At 36.8% G+C, this 18,167-nt stretch overlaps 2 protein-coding genes across 2 annotated transcripts; one reads left to right on the top strand and one right to left on the bottom strand.

Annotated features, from left to right (window-relative positions):
- The first annotated feature begins 19 nt into the window (after window positions 1-19).
- Window positions 20-3,108, top strand: nme4 (NME/NM23 nucleoside diphosphate kinase 4). The gene is made up of 5 exons (XM_055223436.1): window positions 20-271; window positions 883-1,013; window positions 1,606-1,707; window positions 1,898-2,010; window positions 2,289-3,108. The coding sequence occupies exons 1-5, from the start codon at window positions 112-114 to the stop codon at window positions 2,407-2,409; spliced, it is 627 nt and encodes a 208-aa protein (XP_055079411.1). The 5' UTR covers window positions 20-111; the 3' UTR covers window positions 2,410-3,108.
- Window positions 2,900-17,653, bottom strand: eps8l1a (eps8 like 1a). The gene is made up of 14 exons (XM_033970848.2): window positions 17,615-17,653; window positions 14,236-14,350; window positions 14,070-14,131; window positions 13,116-13,251; window positions 12,889-12,977; window positions 12,735-12,809; window positions 12,518-12,663; window positions 11,826-12,026; window positions 10,310-10,415; window positions 10,106-10,246; window positions 8,270-8,381; window positions 6,626-6,794; window positions 4,845-4,977; window positions 2,900-3,892 (listed from the first exon to the last, which is right to left on the bottom strand). The coding sequence occupies exons 2-14, from the start codon at window positions 14,348-14,350 to the stop codon at window positions 3,809-3,811; spliced, it is 1,569 nt and encodes a 522-aa protein (XP_033826739.1). The 5' UTR covers window positions 17,615-17,653; the 3' UTR covers window positions 2,900-3,808.
- Between the last annotated feature and the right edge of the window lie 514 nt (window positions 17,654-18,167).

Below are 18,167 nucleotides of genomic sequence, written 5' to 3'. Positions count from 1 at the left end.
TGCTCAGTAAACAGTTGGGCCCATCACGGGGGCCAGGCGGATGGTGACTCGTGAGTTTTGATTGAGTGGAGTTGACTCGTGTTTGTTGTAACGCACCACACGCGCCCAAAGATGAGCGTCTTTCAGCGGTGCGTTTTCCAAAGGCTCCTCCAGCAGGTGTCTTCAGGAGCCCGGGGACGGAACGTGACGTCGGGACTGGTGTCGGTGTCCACACAGTGCGCGCTGTGGAGAGGGCGCGCCACGGCTGGAGCAGGGTACAGGAATAAATCAAGTAAGGCTTTGCACGTGTAGGGCATGTACCTAATCAAAAACTGAGACTGGACTGGACTGTGACACTAGAAGAGGACAAAACCAAGTCTATATCTGAACTGACTGGACCCAAACCAGAACGCAGCCAAGTCACCTCACCATGGAGCTTAAACTCATTTTATTATGTTGCAATTTCATTTTTATTACTAATATTACTAATATTATAATGTGTGAGCTACAGTGGCCAAGTAAATTCCTGTTAAATTCAGTTTAGGTTAATTAGATTTACTTACAATGTTGATTTATGATTAATTACCAAAAACCTTAATTTGTATTGAGTGTATTTTACCATAACTGGGTCAATACAAGGTTATCTTTTTTTTTTTTTTTTTTTTTGCCTGAGCATCTGGGGGTCACGAACTAAAAGTAGGTTAGAGGTTGGCACACTTTGGGGACATTGCGCACGAGAGACGCAAACGTCGCTTTGGTCACATGACGCGTTCATTGATTCCTCGCGGTTATTCATTAAGTTAATTTAGCTTTTCAGTCGCCTTTTTCGCTAGTTACACTAAAATAGAAGCCTAGTTTTCATTTACTGTGCACTAGTTTCTTTTTTCTTGCTATTTTTTGCAGGTGCCCCGTGCGTAAAAGAGAGGACGTTCATCGCGGTGAAGCCTGACGGAGTTCAGAGGCGCCTGGTTGGACAAATTATCCATCGATTTGAGAGACGAGGATTCAAGCTCATAGGACTCAAACTTTTACAGGTACTAATTCAACTTTCCCCAGAAATTAGTTTAGGCAAATAGGATTACGTGCAGGATAGCGCGCGTCAAAGTATAAACCTCTATTTAAAACTTGAAAAAATAAACTTAAAACTGAATTATTACAGCAGTTACACATGATTTTTAATTCACATTTGCTGATTAAGATTTTAATTCATTTAATTTTATGTATTTGTATTTATTTATTTTATTTTATTTTTATTATTTATTTTTATTATTTATCTTTTTATTTTGTTTCATTTAATTTATTTTGTTAATGTATTTTATTTTTTATTTTATTTATTTATTTATTTTTCATAGTTATTATTTATTTATTTATTTATTTTGATTGATTGATTTGATTTATTATTATTATTTTTTTCCCTTTTAGTATTGTGCCCCAGTACTTTCTCTTGTCAGTCGAAAACATTGAATAAAATCTTCCTCAACTAAAGCAGTGCTGTACATGTACCTCTTACCACACAGCGACCCAACCAGCGGAGCTAAAATAGTCCCCAAAAAGTGCTGCGTGGCTGTAGTTCTGAAACTGAAAAGAAAAACCCCTGATGACATTCATTTTATTACATTTGTACAGGTTTCCAAGGACCTCCTGTCTGAACACTACTGCCAGCTCACCAAGAAGCCCTTTTACCCAGATCTGGTGAACTACATGACCTCAGGACCCGTGGTTGCCATGGTGATCATTTAATCCTCACTGTTTATATGACACAGTGATGTTATATTGCCCCATAATTTCTGTCAATCGCTCTTCATTGACGGTGCCAAGAAGGAGCCAGAAACCTTTCACTTTAGTCACATTCATCTCGTTTTCATTTACAATATTGTTTCTCCTTTGTCACTGGTATGATGCTGTTGTTTACGCTCAGGTGTGGGAGGGGCCTGACATAGTGAAGATCTCCAGAATGATGGTGGGACACACAAACCCAGCAGAGGCCCACGCCGGTACCATTCGAGCAGATTTCAGCTTTCACGTCAGCCGGTGAACTATAACTTTATACCAAACTTTACCTTTTTTAAACCTGTTAAAACCTGCCTACTGTTGCATATGACAGGTGGATGCACTCCTGATTTCACTAACTTCACTATTTTCAGCGTACAATTTGAAGTTATAGAACATAAGATACTTTTTCAATGGTCTACAAATGATAATAATAACTACACCTTAATTAGCCTCATTAAAGCATGAACACAAGAATGATTCAGGCATAGTGAGTGCTTAATTAAGGGTGGTTATAAAGTGTTATTTATTATTTATAGGAACGTGGTCCATGCTAGTGATTCGACGGAGGGCGCGCAGAGAGAGATCCAGCTGTGGTTTGATGGACAGGACCTCCTGAACTGGGACTGCATAGACCAGAGTGTCACTAGTGAACTCTGAGGGACCCTAACCCAACCCTAATGCAGAGAGGAACCGTGATTCTACCTCTTCTCCTGCTGCTATTTGTTTCGAAAGTTATAATTTCTAACATCTGCGTAATCCCTGTGTGATCCATAGCAAAAGAAAAGTATAAAATCTGTCAACTGGACAAAACGTTGTTGGAGTGAAGACGTTTCTCTGCTCATCCAAGACGCTTCTTCAGTTTTAATCAGATTGCTGGTGGACGCAGTTTTATATCTGTCTGAAGGAAGCCGCTAGCTACACTGAAACTCAAAAAAAATACATATTGTTTACAGTTTCTATTTGTAGGCAAGGTCTTTCGTGCTACCCTAAGTGTGCACTGTGCCTGAGTCCTACTTAACATAGTCATTCAAGCCCCTAATGAGTGATTTCACACCTACTAGACCCAAAGCAAAACAAAGAAAACAATAGGAACGAGCAAGATGCTGAGGATGGAGTTATAGAGAGGAGACTTAATTGTCAAAATATTATATATGAGCCAACAGATTAAAATGTGTTTATTAAATAGATTCATTACATGTGCACTTAACTCTGCTGGTGCCTCGTTACTGGGCGTCAAACGACATCACAACATTGTATTGTATTTGTCTGTATAATTGAGATTAAAGTGGATATGGCAGGTTACACTGCTCATTTCACTCAAACATAGGTGACACAAATAAAAAAATTAAAAACTCTTATCTATTTATGTTTTTTTCCTTTTCAATTTCTGATGAAGTTTACAATTTTATTTCCTGGCAATACTTTTAAGTCTAAATTATACAGTGGTTAGGGTAAAACTAATAAGAATTGAAGGTTTAAACTGTACCTTCCTTAAATGTAAATCTTCTTTGTGCATTTTGGATGGAGTTTTATACACACACACATGTTCAAATGTTTACCACAGATTCTATCCAAGCCAAGTCATAATATAAAACCATAAAAACGTGACATATGTATTTTAACCTGCTGTTTTTATCTGTGTAGTAACATCGAGCAGAATTACAGACTTAGCCATTTTTAATATAATAATCCAATTGAACATTTGTGTACATTTCTTTGGGATATTTCTTATAAGAAACCATAAAAACTGTACTGCACAACACATTCTAACATATCAAAATAATCACTTTAATAAACGTTACTGTGGCTTGTTTAGGAACACAGAAAGTCAATATCAAAGTCTATGTTTGACTGTAATGTTGATGCAGCGTATTTTCAGCAATATGTTAAAAAGTTGGATGTTTTTTGATTTAGCTGGAACCAAAAATGCATCCTGTGATTGTTGCATCAAGTCAACGCTCTTTATTTTGACAGAACTCAATCTCTTAACGTTCACAGTATATTAATAGTTACAGCTCTTTTGGCTTTTTGTCGCTCATTTGTGCGTTTTTTTCCTTCACACCAGGCCGTCGTCTGCAGAGCCAATCTTCAGTTTCTGTTTCTCCATGACGGCTTCTAGTTCAGAGGCTTTGCGGACATCCTGAATAAGACAGATAAAATTAAATCGATCAAAAAGAAACAGTAAAATGAACATGAAAAAGCAGTGTATTTAGGAATTGTTAAACTTCAAGCTAAAATATTCATGACAGTGGCTCCAAAAATGTGTTCAAATCCATAGTTTTTACTGATTGTCTTGTTGATTTATACACAATTTCAAGCACATTTTACATTTCATACATAACATTTTTAACGTTTGTGTTTTGCTTCTTAAAGTTCATCCAATCAGAAGCAGAATGAGCTTAATTATAGCTGAAGTCGACCTGTAATTGTGTCCTCAAGGCTCAAAATTAGTCATTAGGAAGACATATAGTAGCCTATATTATATTCAGAAGTGGTCAAAGTACAAATACAAGTAGTTAAATATTACTCCAATAGCCTAAATGTAGCATGGTCACGGTTATTTCTGACCGTCAGGAAGTGTTTGCTGTAGAAATTATTTAGTAGTGAGACGACTTTTTTCAAATCATGTTCAAGTCGTGTGAATCTTTGCAGCGTCAAAAGAAAAAGCGCAAATTGTATTATTGAACTTATACAGTCCAGTCCACACAGTGTAGCTATAAATATTTAAAAAGATTAGATTATAAAGGCAGGAGACATATTTTGTAAGCATGGATACACTTAAAACAGGAAAATATCTCTAACTTCAAATAAAAGCAAGAAGCAGATGCTGTTAACAACCTCTAAAATAGATTAATAGATTATTTCAAGCCTTTTTTAGAAATATAGTGGAGTAGAAAGTATTATTTATGTCTTAAATGTAGCAGAGACAAACATACCGATGCCATTTATACCACACAGCACTAAAGTTTGTCCACTTCAGATGATATTAAACTGAAATCTTATTCTAAATTACGTCCATTTTTTGCTATTCTTTGCTGTATGACACTTTTGCACAAACCAGAGGTGAGCAAACATGCACACAGACAGCTCACCTCCAGCAGGGCCTTCTGAACCATGATCTGGCTGTAGACTCTAGCGCCTTCTTGTGGTGACACTGTGCACAGTTCAGCTTTATTCAGAGAAAACAGCTGCGCTCCGTTTAGGATGCCCAGACTCTCCACTGTCCTGGTGGAGGAAGAAACAACATGCAGATTGATTATAGATGCATTATTTGGCTTGTTTAAAGAGCATATGACAGCATTTTATGACTTGTATCAGTTAAATTGCAGTTTGTGGAGAAAAAAAACTAAAGTAGCAGTGAGTTTTAAAGTGGAACACGTCTACATCTGTCATCAACACAGAAGATTCAATCCAAAATGCAGGAAAATGAACAGTTTTTTTGACTGATTAAATACTAGTTTAACAATATAAAGGTGTTGTCATCTATTTTTATTAGTTTTAACATAAATACTATGTAATTTAAACAGGTTTTGGCCCTTGTTAACGTAATAGTTTCTACCTCTACATGTGTTAAATCTGCTCTGTGTCACAAGAACAGCAAAACTAGGCAATTTTTTTGGATAAAATCTTGAAAATAATTACGGTATGTTAAATATGTTTTGGTGAAAAATTATTAAAATCTGTCACATGCACTTCAAGAATATTTCTGATTGGTAGAGTCAGATAAATAAATCCAAACCAAATCAGGATTCATTGATTCAGTTCATGAGCGAAAATGACCTTTTTAAAGCGTTTAACCATGTTGCCATAGTAATAACGCATAACACAATTTGATTTCCAGTTTGTACCAGTCTGGTCCATCCAGTCTGCACCAATCACTCACGTCACATTCATATATAATATTACCTTTCTCGAATAATGAAACGTTTAAGTCATTTTACTCAACTTTTGGGAAAATGGAAAAATAAAGAGTGGAATGGGACAAGAAAACAGCACAATTTTTACATCGAGCTGGTTTTGCTCAAGGATATAAAGAGAATAACTGAGAGTAGAAGTCTAAATGTGTTTTAAATTTAGAATAAAGATAAATAAATTCGCAATTTCACTGATTAGTTTTCACGATACTAAAATTTCAAACTCGACTTGACTTTGATACTAAGGAATAGACTCGTACTCAATACTCATTCCAGTAGCATGATGATGATAAAAAGCACTTTATTTTAACAAAAGACTGTCATTTTCAACATTAAATCATCGCGCTTTGTTTTATATTCTCATGTGGTGTTATATCTGTATCACAGTGGCCCATGGATGCACTTGTTCTACAGAGTAAGATCATTTTAACCTCCTGAGACCCGAGCTCTCGCAAGACTTTATTTGCAAAAACTATTAAGTGCCTGAACACACACATTTTTTTCTGAGTGTAAAAAAACGAAATGAGAAACAATTGTGCCTCTAGGAACAATGTGTCTCATTTGAAGTGCTATTGACAGGTGCAGGAAGACATATGCCTTTAAATAAAAAATCTAAATTAAATTAAATTAAAAATAAAAATTAAATTAAAAAATAAGAAGAAAATAAATTAAATAAAAAATTAAATAAAAATACATTAAAATAAAAATAAATATTCTAAACTCTTAAAAATAATCAAAATTGAACATGTTCTTGTTGCTGTTCTTCTTCTAAAAATTTGCACTGTGGCCTAAACAACCCAAAATGTGTTTGATGAGGACGCCAGGTCTCAGGAGGTTAAAGAAAGAAAAGGTTCGTTTCTGTCCTGTAAATGTGACTTTGTTTTAGTATCGATTAGTCTCTAGTATCAGACGTAAACAGCATTTCATTTGAACATCTGTGTGTGTCAGTGAGCACCTACTGTTCATTGAATCCTTTATTGTGGAGCCAGGCCTTTACCTCTGGAGCAGGGGAGTGATAGTCCAGAGGGGAGGAGGTGTCTGCAGCTTTACTGACCACCGGGGGGCGCGTGGACCCCCTCCGACCAGCCAGTCTCTCCAGGAGCTCGTCGTTTATTATCAAAGCTGCATCTACACATAAAAACAAGTCAGAGTATCGTTTATGACATGCTTATGTAACATACAAGACTTAAGTTAAAGGTGCACTATGTAACTTTTTCTGGTCTTTCGTTCAACACATGTTTGTCTCCATAGAAATTTTATTGCTTTGGTATTAAACTTACTCTAACTAGCATTTGTTTAGTTACAGGTGAGTTTATTGAGTTCAAAAATATAATAAAAACATATCATTTCTCCACAGATCTGACCTGTAACTTGGCCTAAAGTCGGGACATCCTTATCTCCATGGAGATTCAATAAAATGCAATAGTTATGAGTGTAAGTTGTGTAACATTGTGCGCAAATAACATCATACATACATACGTCTAAAAATTTAAAATACTTTTGGCTGTGGATGGCTACTATAAAACAATACCTCTGTTTTATTGAAAAAAAAACTACAATAATTTAAAAAAAAGGGTAAAAATGGCTATCAAACTAATAATTTTTTTTCTTTTTAAATCGTTTCTACACATTTTGACATAACACAAAGTTCTTAGCAGCCTTAGCACAAACACAATTTAAAAACATAACTATTTTGAATTTTCACATTACATTTCTGATTTTCTTATATATTTTAAAACATTATCAGTTTGTTCTGGGTGTTTTGTTGTTTGTATCTGTGTAATAAGTAACGCAGGACACTGTACATGTTTTAAGGCACATGTGTCAAACTCAAGGCCCGGGGGCCAAATGCAGCCCGCCACGTCATTTTATGTGGCCCGCGAAAAGGTAAATAAAAAGGCATGACTGTCATTTTAAAATAAGTCTATACTGCTTTAATGTTTGCACTGGCAATAAACTAGTGAGATTTTCCCAAGAAGTGGCACTGAAAAATATTTGCAAATAATCATCACAAAATGTTCAGGAAGAGGAAGGAGGGCGGTTTCAAGAAAGGTGAAGTCGAATACAAGTTTGTGCTTTGAGGAGAAAAACCTGTATGTTTTTTGTGTTATGAGGCGGGGTCGGTACAATCTACGTCCATGCAAAAGTAAACCTTAAAAAAAACAAACAAATTGTCCAATAATTAAAAGGCTGTAAATGGCACCGACCAGATACACACTTTTAAAAATGTCACTTTATCACAGAAAAAGTTATTTAACAAGTTATAAAGTAATTACATTTATTTCACATGACATTTGTTTACATTTAGTGACATTTACGCTGCCACACAGTTACATCTGGCCCTTGATGGCGGCCATTTTGCTGATGTGGCCCTCGTTGAAAATGAGTTTGACGTCCCTGTTTTAAGGGATGAGAATCAAACCATTTACCCTCTGGTTGTCAGGCGAACACTTTAACCCACTGTAAGACCTGTTGATTCAAATATATAACAATCATTTATTCTTGTATTTATGAGTCCAGATGTAACGGTGCAGTCTGATGATTCTTCAGAAGAGGGCGCTGTACTGTCACATTAGTGTTTGAGTATTTCCTGTTGGATTTACCTTTGCTGCCGTCTTCACTCTGCAGGGCCGGTGGGTTTTCAGAGGTAGGACTGTTTTCTCCTGCACTACTGGGGGCGTAGGAGTAGTACCTGGAGCGGGGGACCAACGCTGTCTGAAAAGTACGAAATTAACACTTTTTATAAGGTTAAATATAAAATCCAAACCATAAATGTAGACCATTTAAATGTCATGTTTTCAGAATGTTACGGTTGAGTGAAGTAGAGCGTTATATATGTTCAAAGATTAACCAACACAAGATCAAAATGCAAATGATTTTAAGTATTCATAACAAATAATAAGCAACTATTTTGGGTTGCAAGTGCAGAAATGTGAGTTAGTTTGATTCTTTATTTAAAAAAGATAGAAAAAATACTATTGTCTAGCCCCACAATTGTATTTCAGTGTCATAAAAAGTATAATTTGTGGTAAAGTATGTATAGCAAAAGATGTTTAACCTCAAATCCAAGCCGCTTTTTTCAATTCTGACGCAGCTGGACACTGTTTTTATATCAATCTGAAAGCAGGAGCCAACTACACTGAACCTAACACATCTAAGTACAAATATATAGTTTCTGTTTGTCTGGGTAAGTGTGAACATTTTGTGTAATCATTCAGGCCCTTAATGGCTGCTCTCACACCTATCTGCGTACGGGCTATTACAACTTGTTTTGATTTAGTTATAACATAAAAATTTTAAGTTTACCTTCACCAAAAATTCTCAATCTTGTATTAAACAAACAAATAATGTAAAATTCAGTTGTATGACAGGTTTGACCATGAATTTAATTTCACTAAAACATAGATAACATCATCATATTTAAGATAATACAAAAAATATTGCCTTTTTTTTCTAATTTTATATTTTGCAGAAGTTTATAATGTTCCTCAACTTTCCTTATAACTGTTATCTGACTATCAAAATGTTTTTTAAAAAGCCAAAGCTTGTGTAAATTGCGTGACGGTTATGATTTGACTGATAAATATAAATGATAATATATATTTTGCTAAACTTAAACTAGACAGAAAAATGCCTTCCTTGTACATAAATCATCTTATCATTTTAGCTGGAATTTCCTGTATTTATGACATAGGCGGAGGTTTATGTTTTAGGACCGATACTTATCACAGCTATGATCCACCAGACCCAGTAAATATGAGAGAAAAATCTGTGTTTTAGACCAAGATCTGACATAATTTACTCTTAATTTACTAAACGAGTGTCTGCCTTAGTTTTCATTTTGTGAAATTCTGTGGTTAATCCTTATTTTCTGTATTAAACCACATTACATTTCACTTCAATTTTCCTTCTAGATGCCTCCGTTTCAAAATTTAAAATATATTTGTCTATGAACTGTCTGTTGATACTTTGAAGCAACGTCACACTGGGGATGTTTTACATGTATCTCTATGGTGGAATGTTCAGCATTTACAGTGGTGACACAAAAAAGATTTAAGATAGTCTGAAAACTCAAGAAAAAAAAAATACAAATGGGTTTAAACAACACATTTTAGGAGCCTGTGGTCAATATGAGTTCATTGTCCAGTTTTCGTGTTTGATTTTCAACAAAAAAAAGTAAAAATAACTAACTGAAAAACTTTTGGCTAACGCTAGCTCACTTCTGACTGTAATGTTACGTCTGAGAGAGACTTGTTTAGCAGCACAAAATGAGCTAATCTGTTATAGTTCCAACTAAACCAGCTCTTTCTGGTCATATTGTGTTAAACTTAGATTAAAGTTAACAAGCCTCAGACAGAGCAGTGCCTACAGTTAGCATCACACCCCCAGGGGACATTGAGAATAATAAGTATCAACACGGGTCTATATTTTGAGTTTACCTTCGTCTCTCTCCGCACCACAGTCACGTTATTTTCAGTCTTGTTAAGTTCTGACAGCGGCTCCAGAATATTATGAGGGACAAAGCCGATCTGGTCAAAACGATTACGACACTTCCACCAGCGTTTGGAGGATTCGAGGACCTGCGGGGAAAGTATCAGTAAAAAACACAAGTATCGTAGTATTTTTTTTACATGTCGGCGTACCTCTAATGTCTCCCCCTGTAGGACGGAGAGCTCACTGCTGTTACGAGCCACAAAATCATAACTGCAGCAGTACAAGCGCTCCCCGTCTGGCAAACCATTCCCTTCACTGAAAAGAACAGATTAAAGAGGATATGCACAGGTTTAAGGTGCACTGTGTAACTTTTAGGAGATGTTATCTGCTCAGAATGTCCCACAGTATCCCGTTAAACGTATATATATCCCTCTGGAGACAAGCAGAGGGACCAACAAGTCAGATCTGTGGAGAGGCAACCCCACTCACAGTAGGAATGCATGTTTTTCCATGTATTTTTGAGCCATAAAAATACCAGTAAATCTCCATGGAGGTTGCAAAGTCCATCCTAAAAGAACAGCCTTAAATGAGCTGTTGAAAGTGCAATATTTAAGTTTTCTGGTTGAGTGTGAAGAAGCTGTTATTGCTTTACTTTAAAGTTTAAATGTTCCGTAGTATGTTTTAAACATTTCTATCCTGCATCACAGATTTAAGATTTCTCAAAAATACATGGAAAAGCATGTACTGTAAGCAAGGTCGCCTCTCCATAGAGCTGACCTGTAACTTGGATTGATAAGTTTAATGCCTTATGGTGGAACATTCTGGGCAAGGCAATAATATCTTTAACAAGACAAGTAATAGGTTGAAAAGTTACATATTACATGTCACATATTACAGTTTCTATACTGAAAATCTTCTGATTAATTTGACACTGGATCCAAAATGAGCAAAAATGTTCTCGGTACAAGTTCCAGATACCTGCACTAAAGCAAGTACATGATATTATTAAGTTATTTATAGTTATTAGTTTAGTTATTTCCCTGAACCTGGAAAGCCCCAGATGAAAATATTTCCTGTAATTTTAGTATCTGAAAGACTCAAGAAAAGAGTAAATGGAAAGGAGGGGGAGATCTGGACATATGGGAGACAGTTTGATTGTTTCTAACAGACTGGGCTGGGCAATTGATTGAATGAATTTGGGTTTTAAATAATTGAGATTTTGAAAAATAGAAAAATCCTGAAAACGAGGATTATTAAGAAACAAGTTTACTCCTGACTTTCTAACTTAAGCAGGGTTATTATGCAATTACAATTAGATATTTATACAAATGTCATCTAAGACCATTTCTTAAATAATAGAATAGATAAGAAAATGCCATTTGAAAGACGAGCCGCTCCCGCTGTGACTTAAAATCAATTAAAATCGTAGTCATCCAGTGTGTGCAAAAAAATCTAGATTACATTTTTTTGCCACATCGCCTCCCCTCGGAATCGGAACAGTTCTGCGTGATGTCACATGGTACTTGAAATTGCAGAGGCCACTCAAGCCAGGACACACCCATTTATATGCGTTTTAAAATATACATAGTTTCCACTGAAGTTACCCAAAAAAGCACTAGGAATAGATAGTTATTCAAATACCATATACATATTTAGTTGATTTAATGTTTACTTCCATTTTAATTTTTATGAAGCCCTGCAGTTTATTACAGTAAATCCACTCACGTCTGATCAGGAGCCTCAGATCTCTCCATCTGTGTCCCGGGGCCTTGTCCTCGCTGTATCAGACTCTCCGTGAGCATGTCCTCCTTGTGCTGAGACTCTATGGGGTCCTCCACAGGCTGACCACTCGAGTCAAACCCTTTAGGCTGCCACCCGTCCAGAAACACGGGGCAGTACGGAGGAACGGACACGCCCAGATGGGACCTGTCAGCGCAAAAAAACAGGGTCAAAGGACGGGCTAAAGTTAAGTGTGTATGTGTTTTTATTTTATGACTTATCAATTTATTCAAACATTATTGGCACAGCACGATAAATGCACAATAATACAGCAGATTTACACATCAGACACCCATCCAGCTGCAATTAGACATTATCTGAAGGTTTGAACCGGCCACTCTGAGGTTGGTGTGCAAAAACTTAACCCGCTGCACCACAGTTTACCAGTTTAAATTGGACTAAAAGCGATTATGGAAAAGTATTAATGCAATTTGAAAGTAAAATTAATACTGAAATAAAGCTGGAACAGAACTCATATTGATATTTTGATTTGTTTTACCCTTTGTACTGTACTTTATTCATACTAGGTAACTACTCTTCCTTTTTTCTTTTAAACTTGTGTACTTAAATGTTTTACGCGCTACCGTGACCATACAATTGGATCAATAAAGTTTGCCTAAAAGTCTCAAAACACTGACCGGGCTGACGTCCAGTTGTGTCCCAGAGACGTCCACAGCTCCCTCTCCTCTGCAGTGAGCTGGTCCTGGAGCAGAGACAGAGCTCCCGCGGTCAGGGCCGGACTGACCACAGATGCCCCCAGCTCCGGTTCAGTGGTTTTCACCATCTGTGACACAACGTCTGCTCAGAACGGCGAATACAACAGGATGAACTGCGTAAGTGAAAACGTTTAAATACCAATTTAAGAGGTACAAATATGTGATGCAGGAGCTCTGGAGCGCTGGGGTCTGATATTGTTGTCTTGAGTCGATCCTGGAGAGATGTAAAAGACACGGAAGCACATATTATACTAATCTATGGAAAAGTAATAATAACAATCACATAATCTCACCAGCAGACTGAAGGAATATTTAATTTTTTGGTAAATATCCACAAATTCTTCTTCTGGAGGAGGACAGGCTTTCAATGTCAACAGGTCATCTGCAAAAAAACACATAATTTCAGCGCTAAGACAACATTATGACATGAGTACAAACAAAAAAAAAGAAGATTTTCCTCCTTAAACATTTAACGGAAGTCATTTCTCGAGACATTTGTGTGTTGACGTCGAGCTCTTACCCTCTTTACCCTCCTTCTCCACCTTCCTTCTGCTCTTTCTCTTCTTCCTCTGGTTGAGAACGCTCTGGGCCTCTGCTGTTTGCTGGAGACGCACCATGAAGCGCTCGATGTCGTCAAAGCAGTGGTTCAAAATTTCCTGTACAGATCAATCAATATTTGCATCATATCTTTTTTCAATTCATGATATTCTATAATTACATTCATATTTTCAGATTTGGGGCAGGGGCGTGTACAGGAGATTCACCGTTTTATCCACTTAATATCGTGTTTGAATAATGACACCACATTTTTAAGCTATTTTAGTTTCAACCTCTTTCATTTCTGCTGAAAAAGAAGAACATTTTTACCTGTTTTTTTTATTTTATCTGGAGAGAAAAGCTAATTACAGAGATATGAACCATAAACGAGGTTAGAACAGCATTTTGACTGTATACACGCCTTCCAGCTCGATTTTAAAGCTGCACGATGTAACTTTTCTGGTGGAGAGTCCGTCACGTGCTTGTGTCCATGTAGATGTCATTGCTTTAATTGGAATTTTCCACAGTATAGCATTAAACATATCTATCTTACATTTATGCAGTTACAGGTGTTTGTGCAGCTTCTTTTTGCTCTTTTTCTTCACGTGAAACTGAACTATTTTAACGAAGAGTTTTGTAAGAGTTTCTCCCTGATGCCCTCTACGAAGCGTTACTTTGCACCCAGCGGAAAAACTGCTCGATGCTACTTCTACTTCTACTTCTACTCCTAAACACAGAGATGTGATAAGGTGTTTTGTTTAGATTTGTTCTCGTTGTTTTAATGTTGCACTTTCTGACTCCTGCTCAGCTCTGAGGTCCATATTATACGAGCACCTGACTTGTATCTGTGTGTGTTTTTTATGCTCCTTGGAGATAAATAAAGTTTTCTAATCCTAAAACCAAAACCTAAAAGTGTTGATATAATATAAATACGTACAACTTCTCTTTCGGCGTTCACTGACGATTGTCCGTTGTTGTTGGTTAATCTGGGGTCCATCTCTGAACAGAGGCACATGAGACGTGACACTTGTATACACAATAACACAAAAGTTGATGATTCATGGATACGTTGTTGAAAGCAGGACAGAGGACAGGTGCAGTACCTTTGGCAGGGCCTGGGTACACGGGCAGGACGCTGGGCGGGGACTGGTCATCTGGACTCAGCATGACTCGGACGCCTGAAGGCTTCCTGGGGACGACCGGTGGAGGGACAGACATCTGTACACAAGATAAAGTGAATGTTTTAAATGTTGTCTGCAAAGTAAAGACCACATTTCTGGAGTGAGCATGTACAGAGTGATCCAAAAGTCACTGACACTTTTAAATCTTCAGTAGCTCCTATAATTCTTAAGTTATAGTCACCAAATTTTAGCAGGAGGTAAACTAAACCTTCTTAGATTTTTGTCAATATATACGGTTATAATTTTTCACTTACACTTGAACTTATCACAAACGTAAACTAGGGGAAGTAAACATGACCTAATTTTTAAAAAGAATGTTTTTTAAGTGTCCACCATTTTCGTTTTCTCCCTGAACAACCCGATCCAACACACTTATGGCTCGTATTTGATCCTCAATATTACGTTTTAAGTCGTTTATCGTCTGAGGTTTATTCACAAACACCTTTTCTTTAAGATCGCCGTACAGGAAGAAATCGGGACTAGTCAGGTCTGTGGAGATCACGTACTGCCCCCAGTTTTTGAAAAACACTTATTATTCCTAAAATGTCGACAGTAAAACACCACTGGGTTTGTGAATTTGACCCATGTGACTCAAAGTTCCACTGTACAATGAGGGTTCGTTCCTCAGTGCTGTATTTGCTCAGATTAATGTCGGAAGGGTCGTTCTAAATGCTCTGTAAAAATGAAAGAAAAATATTTAGAAACAAAAGAGTTGTGAGTTTTTTTCAGCTGTCAGTGACTTTTGGCACAGCACAGATATAACCCTTTCCTGAATATCTTTAGAATGATCTTGAGCCACATCAGAATAAATATAAGACACATCGAGTACACACCCAGGAACCACTATGGAACCTACTGGAGACTGAGAGATTACACAGATATAAGGCCACATGGGAATACAAAAGAAAGTATTATGATTTAATGCTGAAAATCACATTCTAAATAGTGTTGACTGTATTAATTATCACGTCTACTCCAAACTAGTCAATCAAAATCGAGTTTGAAATCTTAGTATCGTGTCAACATTTCTTGTGTGTTCAGTTTAAAGTCTATTCAGTTACTGTGCAAAACTTTCACTTCAATCAAGATAACCATGTTTCAAAATGCACTGCGCAAATTTACTTGTAAAACCTTGCTTGGAATGTTTCATAATATGGCATTCAACTTATCTGTCCATCTATGAGTTCATATTTCAGTCTGTCAAATGTTACTGCACCTGGAACTTTGAATATAATCCTAATGTTGAAAATAATTTGATATTTTTCCAATTATCCGTTTACAATTCACACAAAATCTTCTAAACTAACTGTATAACTGATGCCTTTTGTGCTCTCTGTTTGGATTGTGTCATTGTTTCAGTATATCCCAGCATTCCACAGGCCGCTCTCGAGCACGTCAGGTATCCAAAAAGCGTCACTTTAACTCTCTGCTCAGCTCAGTGACGAGTCCACGCTACAGGAAAAACCACTATCACTTCATGTGTGGTATGCGGCTGACACAATCCCCCAAACCTGACTGAAACTGCACAGGTTCCTCTGAAAAGTAACTCTGCGCAAAACTATAAACTTCATATAAAGTCCTATATTAACATGTTATAAAGCTGTTACTTCATCAAAACTACACCCAGAGCAGTGTTTGGTTTCATTTCCACATTTGGTTAATCATTTATTATTAGTCTGTCCACATCTCCATAGCTCAAAATGCTCTGTTCCACCTTGTGATGTCATGAAGTAGTAGTTTTCAAGTCAATATCAACCTTTTACCTTTTGTTCAGTAGAGATTGGCAATTCCAGACATGAAATTATTTAAATGATTCCAGTGCGGGTGTATAGATCTTAAAAAAACAGTGGAGCGCTTCCTGTTTTACCACATGATAAAATGTCAACAAGTTGGATGTTTGTTTTCCGTTTGAGCGAAGAACTCAGCCTAAATATTCAAGATCTGTGAGACAAACTTGTGTGACATTTTTACATAGATCAGAAAATAGCGTAACATAAGTAAACTTTAACTAAATTATTTCATTTTGGTTGTTGTTGTACTTTCCTTAGAGTAGACATAGTGTGACCAGTGTGGCATTTGCTTGTAACCATGGAGATGTTATTTCTTTACTTACTTTCTCACGTTAGCGGTGATATTATTGCTTAAAATACATCGAAAATCATGTATTCTTACACTGCCCGGCCAAAAAAAAAGTCACCACCTGGATTTAACTAAGAGAATATGTCTTAGCCTCCTGCAGTTGGTCCGGTCTAGGTTCAGCAACAGTCTGCCTGAATAAACTGAATGACCAGGTTGTTCCATCAATTTCTTCCCTGATGGCACGGGCATATTCCAATACGACAATGCCAGGATTCATCGGGCTCAAATTGTGACAGAGTTGGTTCAGGAGCATGAGACATAATTTTCACACATTGATTGTCCACCACAGAGTCCAGACCTTAACCCCATTGAGAATCTTTGGGATGAGCTGGAGAAGCTTTGTGCAGCGTCAGACTCGACCAGCATCAATGCAACATCTTGGTGGAAAATTAATGCAACACTGGATGGAAATAAATCTTGTGACATTGCAGAAGCGAAATCAAAACAATGTGACAGAGAAAATGTGCCATAATCAAAGCTAAAGGCGGAACAACCAAATATTAGAGTGTGTGAACTTTTTTTTTTTGGTGATGACACAGACAGCGTATTTGAGCTGGGTCACCTCTCCACAGATCTGACCTGGAATTTGCCTGGTTACCTTCTTGCCTCTAATGCCGTACTGTGACATATACAGGCAAAACAATAACATTTCCATGGAGACAAGCGTGCGAGGAGCAAAGTGCTGCACTGAACCTGTAACGTTATCTTCAAAAACACTTCAAGTTTGTGTTGACTTCTATAAAATAAGGGAAATAATGCATTTTTTTCCTGATAAATGCAATTAGATTTGAAATTATGAAGTTAAGAATAGTCAAGATATCAGTCAATCAACCAATTTGCAAGATATTTTGTTACAATCAGACGTCACATTGCTTAAATTAATCATTCGAATTATAATTTCATCCTTATTAAATAGTCAAAAACCACAGAAAAAGCCACAAACATTTGATTTTACTAAACATAAACATTTAAGCCATCACCAAAGTTTTTTACATTTTGACTTTGAAGCATTTTAAACCAGATGCCTTTCCACAAATAATCCTCTACTTACCCTGACTTGGAAATGACACGACTAGAGCACAATATCTATTCTTCAAAACTTAAACAATCCAGACTCATTCACATCCACAATAACAAATATTTGCCTCATACATCATTTTACCTTTGGACGCTCCAGATCCTACATAGAAAACTTAGTACTGAGCTTATCCTGTTTACAAGAGGCCGCCTACCTTCTACAGAGATACGCAAGAACCAGAAAAACAAGTCGGGCTTTTTACCGCTGGGTCACCTGCCCCTTTCACTACAAATCCCTGTTTCCAACTCTCCACTGTGCACATCTTAATTTAAAGCATTGTTCAAGATTTTAAAACTGTAGCATTGTTTTGTAATTTCAAATGTTTGTGTGAGAAAGATCGACTGATATGTTTTTGTTTTTTTTTTGTGGTCCATGCCAATACTAATTTTTGGTAATCCAGAGAAACCAATAAGCTGATATTTTTGGGGCCAAAATATAGGAAAGATTTAGATTATCTTCTGCAAGTTTTATTATTTCAAATGACTACAAACTCACCTACAAACCTGTTTCACTACAGTGGATAAAAGAAAAGCATAGTAACGTTTTGTGCAGTGTCTCATCGCATTAAAGTGATTAAATAAAGCGTGATGCCGATCCTTTAGGCATCTGGTTTAAACTAAATATGGCGTCTGGAAGA

The sequence above is a fragment of the Periophthalmus magnuspinnatus genome, chromosome 8 (genome assembly GCF_009829125.3).
Source record: "Periophthalmus magnuspinnatus isolate fPerMag1 chromosome 8, fPerMag1.2.pri, whole genome shotgun sequence".
NCBI classification, from domain to species: Eukaryota; Metazoa; Chordata; class Actinopteri; order Gobiiformes; family Gobiidae; genus Periophthalmus; species Periophthalmus magnuspinnatus.
Note: the sequence above shows the minus strand (reverse complement) of the source record. Positions and strands in the feature narration are given on the sequence as shown.